The sequence below is a fragment of the Poecilia mexicana genome, unplaced genomic scaffold, assembly GCF_051168715.1.
Source record: "Poecilia mexicana isolate PSO_F unplaced genomic scaffold, ASM5116871v1 scaffold_14, whole genome shotgun sequence".
Lineage (NCBI taxonomy): Eukaryota > Metazoa > Chordata > Actinopteri > Cyprinodontiformes > Poeciliidae > Poecilia > Poecilia mexicana.
This window is the reverse complement of record NW_028263383.1, coordinates 15,206,679-15,220,061: the sequence shown is the minus strand read 5'-3', so window position 1 is coordinate 15,220,061 and position 13,383 is coordinate 15,206,679. Positions and strand designations below refer to the sequence as shown.

At 41.2% G+C, this 13,383-nt stretch overlaps 2 protein-coding genes across 2 annotated transcripts; one reads left to right on the top strand and one right to left on the bottom strand.

Moving 5' to 3' along the window:
- The first annotated feature begins 382 nt into the window (after window positions 1-382).
- Window positions 383-9,776, top strand: vps51 (VPS51 subunit of GARP complex). Its single transcript, XM_014995135.2, has 11 exons — window positions 383-1,179; window positions 1,368-1,497; window positions 2,612-2,758; window positions 2,856-3,075; window positions 4,078-4,981; window positions 5,628-5,843; window positions 5,977-6,060; window positions 6,149-6,283; window positions 6,363-6,484; window positions 7,247-7,334; window positions 9,013-9,776. The coding sequence occupies exons 1-11, from the start codon at window positions 1,006-1,008 to the stop codon at window positions 9,271-9,273; spliced, it is 2,481 nt and encodes an 826-aa protein (XP_014850621.1). The 5' UTR covers window positions 383-1,005; the 3' UTR covers window positions 9,274-9,776.
- Window positions 9,777-10,231: 455 nt separating this feature from the next.
- Window positions 10,232-13,136, bottom strand: LOC148155494 (uncharacterized). Its single transcript, XM_088012247.1, has 2 exons — window positions 12,503-13,136; window positions 10,232-12,055 (listed from the first exon to the last, which is right to left on the bottom strand). Exons 1-2 carry the CDS (start codon window positions 13,090-13,092, stop codon window positions 11,185-11,187), a joined length of 1,461 nt encoding a protein of 486 aa, XP_087868373.1. The 5' UTR covers window positions 13,093-13,136; the 3' UTR covers window positions 10,232-11,184.
- Between the last annotated feature and the right edge of the window lie 247 nt (window positions 13,137-13,383).

The window sequence follows — 13,383 nt, the reverse complement described above, 5'->3', positions numbered from 1 at the left end:
TTGTAGAATACTTGTTCAGTGTGTATGAAGTAATATAAAAGATTGTGGTTCCTTTCCATGTACTCTTGTAGATATTCTGTGAAATGCACCTTTGTTTATTCTGATTCCAAAATCTGCTATAAAGACATAAAATGATACAACAGGAGAGAAGCTTTTCTTCTGTTGTGTGACAAAGAAGAAATTATCCATCCATACCCATCCATACTCTTAGTTGAAAATGTTTCTAGTTGTAAAAATAAACATGTCAGAGTTCGAAGTGGGAAAGTTTCAGATTTTTCTCCAGCTCCAGACGGTGTCAAAATCCAAGATGGCTCCTTTCCAATGATGGGACTGTAATAGACAGCGTATTCACACTTTTTTTTTTTTTTCGTGTGTGTTTATCTGATCAAGTCATTTATACTCCTAGAAAAGAGAGGTTTGAGCAGAGATATCAGAACAAAGGGAATTGAGGGAACAATTAGGACTAAATACATTTAGTTAATTCAAATTCAAAGTTGTGTATATCACTCATTGACATATAAATGGAGTATATTCCCATATTTATGCAGGATAGTTAACAGTGGTAAAAGGTACAGAGAAAAAAGAAAAAAATAAGAATGAATTTTTAGGTCCACTCCCACCATTGTTAGAACAATGATTCAGTCCCAAAAAAGAAAGAAAGAAAAGAAAAACAGAGAAGGTAAATGGCCCTTTAAATCGTCATGGTGCAGGCATGCGCGGTAGCATATCCGAGTCAGACTTGATTACGTACACTTTGTGAGAACGTAAGTTTGGATTGGCTACAAATGCGGAAACAACAACGACTCCATACAGCTGGTTTTCTCTCAAAGGAAATATGACAGATTTTGAATATTTTGAATAACAACTTTACGTTATTTAGGACATTCTGCAAAGCTGAAAATATTTATTTATTTTAAACGGGGAGTTAGAGTTTTCAGTTCGTCTTTCTGAGCTGTCAGGTGCTTGTTTCGCTTCGTCCGTTTTGGCAGCTGGTCGGAGTTCAGTATGGACGCCGACGGTTCGGTGTCGGACGAGTCCGGGAGGAGGCGGAGGGTGCACGGCATGCTGAAGCTTTACTACGGGCTAAACGAGGAGGGTAAGACCCCGGAGCAGCCACAGTCCCTGGATCCCTGCGACATCAACGGGCCGCATTTTGACCCGGAGCTCTACCTCAACAAGGTGCTGTCTTTTTAGCTTCTACTATCACGCAGTAGTAGTGTAAACATAAGTCGCTAAAGCCACTCATACAGTTTCCAGCACTTTATATTTACATGTAAATACGTAGGATGACTTTGAGGTCTTGCTCTGGAAACACAAGTGTGCTGTATTAAAGGATGTTTATGCCCGTTATGCTTCTTAAACTACAGCTTAGAAGAGAGTGCTCCCTTTCTGAGCTGATGGACCATGAGACCTGCATGGTGAAGCAGATCCGCTCTCTGGACAGTGACATGCAGACCCTGGTCTATGAAAACTATAACAAGTTCATATCTGCTACAGGTAAAGTAGATGATACAAATGTATCTGTAGCCCCTGAACTACTTCATGTTTTGTCACGTTACATCCACAAACTTCAATGTGTGCAATAGACCAACATAAAGCAGTGTAGCATTGTAAAGCGGAAGGATAATAACACAAGATTTCATCAATAGATTAAGTTTCAAGCCATGTTCTCAGTTTGCTTTAGGTCTGTACTTTGACTGGGACATTATAACACACAGACTCATCTAAACTATTAGCCTGCAACTTGCAGCTCCTCACACAGACTCATCTAATTTCAAAGTGGGTCTTTGAAATTGCACAATTACTCTTAATAATTTGATTAATATTGGAAAACTAACAATTACAAAAAAAGAAATATAGCTAAAGCTACAGTGGATTTTAGCAGTGTTATAGTTATTTGCATGGAATAAATTCAGTATTAAATTTTCACAAGTACGGTATTAGTAAAACTAAAACAAAAAAATCTCATTATGTTGGAAACTTTTTGTTTACGTTTTCCACAAATATCAAAAGCCCTAAAAAAACATTATTGGTGAATCCTGTTTTTGTAAATGTTTTATGTTTTTCTTTGTTTTTAAGCCTAATGACAGAAATAACGTTTTTTTAAAATGATCATGAGTTTTCTATTGTAGATATTTATTAAACATTTTTAAGTTATCTTTTCACAAAAGACTATTTAACTCTTATGGCTCTAAAGTTTTATTTAGCTGCACTGAGGGCCAACGTTAATTTCATTTTGTCACTTGTTCAGAAAGTACCTCATATTCATGGCACATGCAGTGAAATATTTAAATCATTTTTTTCTTGTAATTTGATTATTGTGCAAATATAGTGGACATTTTTAATTGTATGCATAATGAATCTATTTGAGTTTTTCTTTCTGATATGAGTGACCAAAAAATGCTGAACATTTTCCACAATGTTCAAATTTTTTTAGATGTATTTGTAGCACACGTTAATACAAATGATAGACTACTTTGTATTAATCTAACATACACATTTCAACAGATCACATTGAAGTTTTCAGTTGTAATATGACATAATTTGTGAAGATTTAAGGAGACTGAAGACCTTTCAAAGCATGTAGGTGAGGTATTTCCTCTTTTGTTAGACACCATCAGAAAAATGAAGAACGATTTCAAAAAGATGGAGGACGAAATGGATTGCCTGTCTGCGAACATGGCTGCCATCACTGACTTCAGCGCTTCCATCAGCGGCACGCTTCAGGACCAGCACGCACAGATAACCAAACTCTCTGGTATGATTCACTTTTTTTTTTTTTCTTTTTTTTTTTAACTTTTGTTTACCTTTGGGATGATTTTCTTAGTTATTTGTCCCATTATGTTTCCTGCCAGGGGTTCACACGCTACTGAGGAAACTTCAGTTTCTGTTCGAGTTACCTGCCAGACTGAATAAGTGTCTGGAGCTGCAGGCCTACGCTCAGGCGGTGAGCTCCCACCGGCGTGCTCGCTGCGTGCTGCAGCAGTACAGCCACCTGCCCTCCTTCAAGGGCATTCAGGACGACTGCAACACCATCATGGAGAAGCTGGCTCAGGAGCTTCGGCAGAAGTTCAGGTGGGAATCTGTTAAGATCAGGGGTGACCGATGAAGGAAACATGGCACAATCATTAATTACAGGGTGTCCACGCATCCTTGAAAAGTCTTAAGTTCTTGTGTCTAAAATTAAAGCTTTAAAACATGTTAAATTGATCAAATAAGATATACATTAATCACAGGTCTCATTTTTTGTTGTGCCAGGACTATTTAATATAGTTTTTTGGCTTGTGGTGCTTTTCATTCAGGAAAAAGTCCGAGTTGTACGCAAACATCTTCATTGGTTGAGGCTAACTAGATGCTAATGTACCCTTGCTAGCTAGCTTTTTTGAGGCCATCTTGGGTACTTGCAAATTTATCAGCAGTTGACTCACCTCTGACTGACTTCTGCTGCCAAGTGTCAATCCATACAAGGCTGGGTGCCAAAAACTAAGCTTCGGACTATGGGGGTAAAGACTGTAGAGAGCCATATGCAATGAGAGAAGCACAAAGTTCAGAGTTCTTCTTATGCTTGTTTGTAATGCAGCAAGTTCCTCCAACCATCCCCTATATTTACATTTTTTTCTATATTAAATTTTATTCAAATTTCCAATAAATTAAATTTGAATTCCTGAAACCTGTAGATACCATGAATTAGTAAATATGTCCTCAGACATGTTTCTTTCATTCTTACTAAGCTTGAGTTGTTTCGTAAGGAAGAAAAGATTCAGTTAATTGATGTGGTAACCCAATTGAATAAGTGGGACTGAGAACAAAAGCTTTTTTTTAAGGTTAAAAAATCGATGCATCTTCTTCAACTACAATTATGTCACATGACATCCATCTCCTTAAGATGCATTGACGTTGTTATGCCAAAACTTGGAAAAGCAGGCATGTGAATATGTTTGCAAGGCACCATGTATTGATTCTGTTTAATCTGTTTAATTCTTGTGCGTGCGTGCGTGCGTGCGTGCGCGTGTGTGTGTGTGTGTGTGTGTGTGTGTGTGTGTGTGCGTGCGTGCGTGTGTGTGTGTGTGTTTATAGAGATGGTGGGACGAGCGCCAAAGACCTGTCGGAGTGTGTGGAGCTCCTGCTGCAGCTGGATGAGCCAGCAGAGGAGCTCTGTGATAAATTCCTGAGCCACGCAGGCTCTCGACTGGAGCTGGACCTTCAGGGGTTGGAAGCAGAGATCAAACCGTACCCACCGACTCCAGCTCTGAAAGATGCTGCAACACGCAGGTCATCCTCTTCTACAGCCGTAGGATCTCCGAGCGACAACAACTCCCCTAAGACGATCTCTCTACCGTCTCCCACCCCAAACACCGACATTCTCGAATTCATAGACAGAGGCTGCAATGAATTTGTCAGCAGCTTATGTCTGGTTATCACTTCCTATCAAGAATTGTTCATCAACCATGCTCAGACAGGCGAGCTGGCTTCGAAGAATATTCCTCAGATGGCAAACGGCAAGCTGCAGGCCTTCGTGGATGACTTGGCAGCTCGGTATTTCTTGCTTGTCGAGAGGAGGATACAAGAAGAGAAAGGCGTCGGCGATAACTCCCTCCTGGTCCGCGCTCTGGACCGCTTCCACCGCAGGCTGCAGGCTGTGGCCAAACTGCTGCCCGGCTCCGCTGTTCCAACCCGGGGGACGGAAATTGTGGTAAGAGCGGCAACGGAGCGAGTGAAGCAGTATCTCTCTGCTCTGCAGAGCTTCTACATGGACAGCCTGACAGATGTGAGGCAGGCCCTGGCAACGCCTCGACTCTCCGTGGCTGGAGGCGGCACGCATCTAGGAGGGCCTGCAGCTGGCAGAGACGCTCCCAGCAGCCTTCCAGAGCTTCTCTCATCTCTGTCAGCTTCTATTCTCAACCAGATCAAGTCGGTGTTGGCGTCAGTCCATCTCTTCACCGCCAAGGACATTACTTTCTCCAACAAGCCTTACTTTAAGGTAAATCTCCTTTGTTAAAAACATTTTTTTATGAGCTTTATTGATTTTCCATCCTTCCTCACAATTATATTGTATAATGGTATTGTATGATTTTTTTGTTTTTTGGCAAATTTTCCACAAAATTGGTCAAAAAACATTGGGTTTAAGTGACGCCAACTCTCACTTATGTCAGATCTGTGATCAACATGGCGAGTAACAAAAAGTCACATTTATGTTCTTATTTTATAAAAAAAAAATATATATATATATATATATATTTTTTTTCTTTAATTATGTAAAGCACCTTGAAATGCCCTGCTGCTGAAATGTGCTATACAAATAAAATTTGATAGATTGATTTACTGACACAAGTATCGCAAAATTTCTTGCTGATATTTTGTAAATTACCTTTACAAAATCAAAAACAAATGCAAAATCTACGAGGGACAGATCAGTTTGAATAGGTGTTTAATATTATTTAATTTTAAGAAGCAATTCCAACACAGTATCTTAACCGTTTTTGTAGATGTTTTATCAGTAAATTCCGGCACAATCGGCCGTTTGAGGTCATTCATGACGTAGACATTTCCCAAAATGAAAATGAGTTTGACACGAAGTTAAAAAAGTGAGTTTTTAATGAAAGCTTTTCTCTGTGCCGTCGCCGTAGGGGGAGTTCTGTAGCCAGGGAGTCCGTGAGAACCTGGTGGTGAACTTCATCAGGTTTGTGTGCCAGTCTTCTCGACAGTTTTGTGAAAGCGCCGGAGACAAAGGAGGATCCACGCCCCCGGCTCTCCTGCTGCTGCTGTCTCGCCTCTGCTTGGACTTTGAGACGTCCACCATCTCCTACATACTCACGCTCACAGACGAACAGTTTCTCGTCCAGGTATTGGAGAAATGTAAAATACAGCGCAATGCAGAATTTGGAAAAACACACAGACACGTGTGTGGCTGTAGCATGACGAACTGTAAACAAGTTTTTAAAATGACTCTGTTAAAAGACCGGCCGTCTTTTTCAGCACCAAAATCCCATAACACCAGTCACAACGTTATGTGGAGAAGCAAGAGAAGCGGCACAAAAGCTCCTCAACCATTACGTCAAGGTATTTCACCATTACAAACAAAAATAGAGTCAAGAGTGAAAATTCACGCCGTATCCAAGACGACACCTTGTTTTCTTTCTCTGTCCAGGTTCAGGGGCTGATCATCTCGCAGATGTTAAGAAAGAGTGTCGAAACTCGAGACTGGGTCAACACCATCGAGCCCAGGAACGTCCGAGCTGTGATGAAGAGAGTAGTGGAGGACACCACCTCCATCGACGTGCAGGTACGGCTTCGAACGACGGATCGAGTCAAACTGCCTCTGTTCCTACCTGAACGTCATCCACGAATGTCCTGCACCGCAGGTGGGCCTGCTGTATGAAGAGGGTGTGAGGAAGGCCCACAGCAGCGACTCGAGCAAAAGGACCTTTTCCGTCTACAGCAGCTCCAGGCAGCAGCCCCGTTACGCAGCCAGCTACACACCGAGGTGAAGCAGCTTTGTTTATGAAGCTCTGTTGCCTTGGTCATTAAAAATCATGGCAGCGACAGATATAGACACCTTCATGAGTCTTCAGTGTCTTATTCTGGCGTTGGAGCGACAAGCCCGTTACACCTCAGAGCAGCTGCGTGTGTGTTTGGTGTTTTGGGGAAACTGTAGTCAGCGATTTGACAGAAGAGCTTTGAATTAAATACTAACGAATGACAAACTCGACTTTCAATGAGCTTCATTCTTTGGCAGTGTTAGTTGTTTCAGCAATGAATCTTTGTGGCACCACATGAGGCCATCTGCCTCGTGGCAGTTTGTACTGACAATGTGTCAATTCGTACATGCTTTGAAACGCTTAGTAACTTAGTCATATTCTACTGGAAAGACGTGTGGACTTAATGGCGATGAGTCGGTGCAAAATTGGTGAAGAGGCTGATTGAACCAAACCCATTCAGAAACAGACTCATTTAAAACTGCATTTTAATCCTTTTTGTCATATTGAGATATTTGTTGGCAGAGATTGAGATATTCAGGGTTAGAGTTATATACATGTTAAGAGTTGAAGAAAAAGCATCTGAAATGTCGTCGCTGTTTATTTCTACAGAGGTAATTTTGTCATAGTTGCAATGTTCCTAAAAATTCTTTGAAGTGGAAACTATTTGTTTCATTTGCTTTTCTCTAAATAAGTGAATTATTATTGTATAGCTATGATGTCTAGAATAGAAACAATAACTGATTGGTTACCTGTTGTTTTACCTGCAGCGCTCCCATGGATACCAATCTGCTGAGCAACATCCACAAGCTGTTTTCTGAAAGGATCGACATCTTTAGCTCAGTGGAGTTCAACAAGGTCAGTGCTGCTCTTCATTCAGTTGAATAAATATCTTTCGACGGCCATAGAAGCGCCACGTGAGAATCTCCTCCACACTAAAGAAGCAGGACGTGATCCGGGACCTGCAGGCTGTCTGCCTGTGGGAACGTGTGAATTGGAGCATGCTCAGCGACGCTGCTGGTTACATTTTCAAGTAGACTGCTTTGACTCTGGAGGCGCGGACGTGGGCGCACTTTAACATGCTAATGATGCCCCTCGATTTCCTCCTTCGCATCATTTCCTAGCGACTCAGGAAAGAAAACAAGAGCATGTTTAAGGCTGTTCTGCACAACGTAGATTCTTGTCGTATTTATCTAACTAAAAACTTTATTCAGATTTAGTTGCTGTTTTCTCTCTGAGCCTGTGTAGAAGTCCCCCTTCTTTGTGTTTCTCGTTTCCAAGCTCTTGATTTAATGAACTGGGCTTTCAACCGCTGGCTGATATCTTCAGTTTCCTCGTCAGCACGTAGGAATTGTCCAGTGTGTGCTCAGCGTGGAGATCTGCTTCTTACAGAGCATGACTTTGCATTCACAGATGCTGTTCTTTGCTCTTGGGACGTTTGAATATTCCCCCAGTTGATTTGTTGTTAACTCACAGTAACGATTTCTGTCAGAAGTTTACAGCTACTCAACATTGGTATGCCACTTATGTTAATTTTGATGTTTAATTGATTTAATTTGAGGGGGGATTGATTATTACAGCTTCGATACGTTTTTACAAAGAAGTGTCAGGCAAGTTTACATTTGCTGTGGATTTTCTCTGACTTCCACTGTGACAAAATTATACAAACAGAATCAAATTAACATAAACACCCCCAGCAATATTTGAATAAATGGCTTTTAGCAAGTTACAGGAACAAAAACACATTCTTCTTGTAGCCATCAAGCAATGGCAGAGTTTGCATAAAATGGATGGATTCCTAGAACAAATAATCCATGAATTTCAATAAGGCTGACTTCAGAGCCATTCCAGAAGCTTGACATTAGTCGGCCTTATCTATTCCAAAACCAAATTTGGGATGTATTTGAGGATTCATTTACACCGGCCCTGTTCAGTTCAATTTGATCCAACTCTAGTTCGTTTGCCTGGTTTGTTTAAGGAAGTGTGAATGCATAATTGAACCCTGATGTGGACCAGAAACCTCCTAAAAACCCAGATGAAGATCGGTGGAAGTGAACCCTGGTGCGGTTTGAGTGCATACGTGAACGCCAAGTGGACCAGAGACCACTTCAAAAGCAGGAAGCGAACTTAAGTGCAGGGCATGCTGGGTAAATACAACCAAAACAAACGCATGACTGACACTAGCTGGAGAAAAATCCTACAACTGATGCCACTTTATTTTTGTTAGCATTTTGTGAAGAAGGTTCAGAGGTTTGCACGTTGTTTCCTTCAGTAGTTCTCGGTGCAGCGCCACCACAGGCGAGGCGAGGAACAGGTTTTTCAAAGGGTTTGGATTGTTTGACACAATGGAGCATGAAAGAGAACCACACCAGCTGAAAATGTAACAAATGTTGCAACTTTGGTCCCCAATCCAGCCGCTGGCTGGTACAAGTTTAAAACATGCAGGACAGTGGCTTTAGCAAGCTTCAAACATTATTGTGGCTATGAGTTTGTTTTGCTGTCAGTGGCGTGACGGTTAATGTCCCCTGTCTCCCAGGTCTCCGTGATGACCGGAATCATCAAAATCAGCCTGAAGACGTTCCTGGAGTGTGTCCGCCTGCGCACTTTTGGGCGCTACGGCCTGCAGCAGATCCAAGTCGACTGCCACTACCTGCAGATGTACCTGTGGCGCTTCGTGTCAGACGAGAACCTCGTTCACTTCCTGCTGGATGAGATAGTGGGAAGCTCCGCCCACCGCTGCCTGGACCCCTCGCCGATGGAGCAGAGTGTTATTGAAGTGATCTGTGAGAGAGGTTGAGTTGTACCTCTGTTGCGTTGTTCGGGATCGTTTAGCCACTATTGGCACTAGTTTGGTGAATACTGTAAACATATCGTAGGAAAATAATCATCCGAATCTCTTGTTTATTACTACTCCCACAGTTCTTGGCTGGTATATTTCCAAGATTTACGAACCATGTTGTTTGTTCAGTTTACTTACAGTTTCTTCTGTTAATCATTTACTATAAAATAAGAATGAAAAAACTTGGATTCAGTCTGAACACAGGGGAACTCTAGCTCTCTGACCTTGAAGATAATATGAATGTGAATAGAAAACACTGATGACTAAAGCGCAAGGCTGTGTCCAGTGAAAGCTGCTCCATTAATAAATCTCTTCAGGCTATTTGTGGACTTTTTTTTCATCCATTAACTGTAAACTGCAGCACATCTTTGATTCCTGTCTGTTTTCTCTGTACATGTCTGCATAGAGAATGAACTAACCTGAATGTATGTCCAGAATAAAAAAGTATGAGTTTAAAAGAACTTGTTCTTACTAATTGTTAAAATTTAACACTTCAGGTATTGCTTTCCCAAAGCATCTATGAGATTCTTAGGCTTCTTAGACCCTCCGGTCAGACTTCTGATATGCAGCGGGGGCTTGCCTTGGGAACCAACAGCAGTAGAGGAGTACTGCAGGGTAAGGGAAGTAAACCACTACCCCTGTGGATTCCTGATCCATCCTGATGCACCCTGGATGGGGTCATCACCAGATGGAATAATTTATGATCCAGAGGCACAATCAGCTTTTGGTCTTTTAGAAATAAAATGTCCAAATGTGAGGAGTTATGTGAACTGCTCCTACATAAACAGGGATGGCAGACGCTCACTGAAGCACACACATCCATATTACTGGCAGGTGCAGGGACAAATGCTTATTTCAGGATGTGACTGGTGCGATTTTGTCATATATACTGAAAATGACATTTTTATTGAGAGGATTTTCCATGACATTGAAGTTGCAACAACCATAAAAGACAAAGCTATTTCTTTTTTTATCATTACCTTCATGCTTATTTGAACAGGTAAGGTGTCATTGTACAGCTTCACCACTGGAGATACATGACTTAACATATATTGTACATTAGTTGTGCCATGTTCAGGTGTGCAATTTGTCATAGCTGTAATTGGCATTATTTCTTTTAAAAGGAGGAAAAACGTGTCTGGCTTTGGTAATCTCACCCTTTGCAATCTGTCTTTCTCTGTTTTTTGTATTTGGTGTATGAGTGTTATTTTTTGATAACAGTACAGGATTAGTTTATAGTTTGTACGTTTTACATAAGTGAGATAACCGTGAAAAAGGCAAGCAAATGTCAGTAATAGTTATATTTGATCAATTGAATTTTATAAATTAATTTTGAATATTTAATATTTGAAAAGGTTTTTATTTCACCTTTACACAGCTTGTGATACTCAGGACTCAAAGACTTCCATTTTCACTGACAAGCATGATTTACAACTTGTTTATGTTGACTTTGACTTCAGATGAACTCTGACAGAATACTAAAGCCAGCCCAAAACTGTTAAGACATAGCCTTTTGAAAGTATTGTCATTTGTACTTTGTTTTCTAGAAAAGAGAGAAAAAAGAGCATTGTTATGGGAAACCAATTCTGTTTTTATTTTTATGCCACCTGCCCTTACTCTGTATATTGAATTATTTGCTTAACTTATTGCAATATTCATATTACTTTGCTATTAATAAATGAAAGCGTTACATTTCAATATCACACTTGAAAGTCTGACATATGTGCAAATACTTTATTTAATCTAAACACTGATAAGAGAAAAATGATCTGTGTAATGCAGTTATGGAAAACATTCGGTTTTGTTTTATGAACAAATATAACATTTAAAACATACAGAATAAATTTTTTTGCAGTTGCTGACAACAGGCTACTTTGCCCAAACCTTTACCAGTGGGCCATTCTCATAATTTGTGAGCAAACAAGCAACAGTGTACAGCTGGTTGATACTCCCAAAAAGACATAGGGGAATTTCAGACTCAAATAACTTGTGCTCTTTGACTCTGCGAATAAGACGTTCCACATGCACTCTAAGGCGTGCTATGGCCTGAGTCTCCATAACTTCGCCTGCTGACACTTGAGACCTTCCAGAGAGAAATGCTAGCCTGTAAACCTTGCAGGGTACAATGTCATCAATAAGAAAGCCTCTGTCTACCATGACAGCCATCCCAGGTTTTAAGAGGGTGAGGAGACCAGATTCACGTGTGATCTGCTTGTCACTGATGGACCCTGTATACAGTCTTGAGATGAATGTCACTGCACCATGTGGTGCCATCCCTATCAGCCCCTTCAGAGTGCAGTGTGATTTGTAAGATGAAAACACCTCACTCTGAAGTACAGGGGAAGATGGGCACTGGCACTTCAGCTCAGTACAGTCAAGGATGACTGTTGTGTCGGGGTAGTCCTTGAAGTTGGCAGGTAGATTTCTGTGGATCTGGTCCTCAGGTATCCAGATCCTAATGGAGCCAAGCACTGTGAATAGAAAGTTGGTCCATGCAGTAATTATCCGGCTGACCGTGGACTGATGGACATCATAACGTTCAGCGAGATCACGGTGTTTGGATCCAAGGGCCAGATAATTTAAAAACAGGAAGAACTCATCAATGGGCTGCAGGGTTCGGGTTGAGGAAGTCAAGTCGATGGCAGCTCCTCCTCTCTGTACTTGGCGAACACTGACCATGGATGGCAGAGCGGGCTCGATCATGGACCAGAAACGAATCAATACGTCATATGATGCAAACCTGAAAAACAAAACATATTGAAATAGAAATAAGTGTTCATATTTACCAACACAACATAAAAAAAAATCTGTGTAGAGTGCTTGAAAATAAAATGTTTATGTCAAACTAATTATTTAAAGTAACAGTCCTGGTGTTACAGTACATAGCACTGCTGCCTGTAATATTGGAGAGGTGCTTGGTTGTGTTCTAAGCATATTAATACACACACACACACACTGCAAAATACGATAAATTTTTCGCGGTCCAGTGCTACCTTTAGATGGGTGGTGGGGGGTTGTACATATTATTATGGTATTATACGTGAAATTTACTTGGAAATAATAATAATACAATCCCGTATTGGTATTTTCCAGTAAATGAAAGACAGGTAAAAAAAAAAAACAAAACCGGTAGCTTCCCGGCCAAAACTGGAGACTTGATAGGTATGAATAGAAAACACAGTCTTACCTTGTGAAGAATCTAATGTCCTTGTCCGATGATCCAAAACGGTGAATGCCAAATCGCTGCCTCAGACTAAGGCTCTCCATTTGTTTCCGTAGTTGTCGGATTTCCCCCCGGAGAGCATCGTTTTCCTCCAAAACCAAATCCACAACTGCAGGGTCTGGAGCTGAGGCATAATCGTGTTCCTTAGTATAGACATTAGCCGGTGGGTTAGCCTCCTCCTCGCTGTCCTCTGGTAGTGGTCTTTTCCTCCTCTCCCAAACCCCCGGTTGTGGGAGTGGAAGGGAAAAATTATTCCACTGGAAGAGAGCAGGTACAGCTCCCTTTTTTAACCTTCGTCTTCCGATTTCAGACTTGGGCTCTTGTATGTCCTCACGTTTGAAATGCCGGCTACAAACTTTAGTGTGAGCTTTGATAGCTAAGTTAGCTCTCCGGATAGCCACTATCCATTTTTTCCGTAACTCCTCATCAGTAGGGAAGTTGAAAAAACTGACTAATTTGTTGCACCTGCTACTCACCGGACACAACGGTACACAACAAAATTCGGATGTTGTGCCAGTTGCTCGGAGATATGTCACTTTCTGTGACTTCTTCATTCTCACAAGTGCAGCTTCGGCCAAGAACAATAGGAGCAAGCAGAACCCGGAACCAACGTATGTGGAATAAATTCAAACGGAAATACGTCACCACCTCTCGTGGCATATGCCCTATTATTTCACAACATAAACTAGCCTCTGAGGAGTTTTCAGGTGTTATGCCCAGAAACGCATGCCTACCCAAAATTGCATCCCCTCTCGCGGGAGCGCGCATCGCTCTGTTCTCTCGCATATTGACGAGAAAACGGACTGAAATATGACCAAAGAGGAAATTTTAAAGATATTTGTAAC

What these genes read in the sequence shown, in the direction of transcription:
- vps51 (XM_014995135.2), top strand. Translation starts at nt 1,006, where the DNA reads ATGGACGCCGACGGTTCGGTGTCGGACGAGTCCGGGAGGAGGCGGAGG. An exon ending in CCAACAAGCCTTACTTTAAG is followed by an intron (nt 4,982 to 5,627) that starts GTAAATCTCCTT and finishes CCGTCGCCGTAG; the next exon opens with GGGGAGTTCTGTAGCCAGGG. An exon ending in CCACCTCCATCGACGTGCAG is followed by an intron (nt 6,284 to 6,362) that starts GTACGGCTTCGA and finishes CCTGCACCGCAG; the next exon opens with GTGGGCCTGCTGTATGAAGA.
- LOC148155494 (XM_088012247.1), bottom strand. Translation starts at nt 13,092, where the DNA reads ATGAAGAAGTCACAGAAAGTGACATATCTCCGAGCAACTGGCACAACA. An exon ending in GACATTAGATTCTTCACAAG is followed by an intron (nt 12,056 to 12,502) that starts GTAAGACTGTGT and finishes TTTGTTTTTCAG; the next exon opens with GTTTGCATCATATGACGTAT.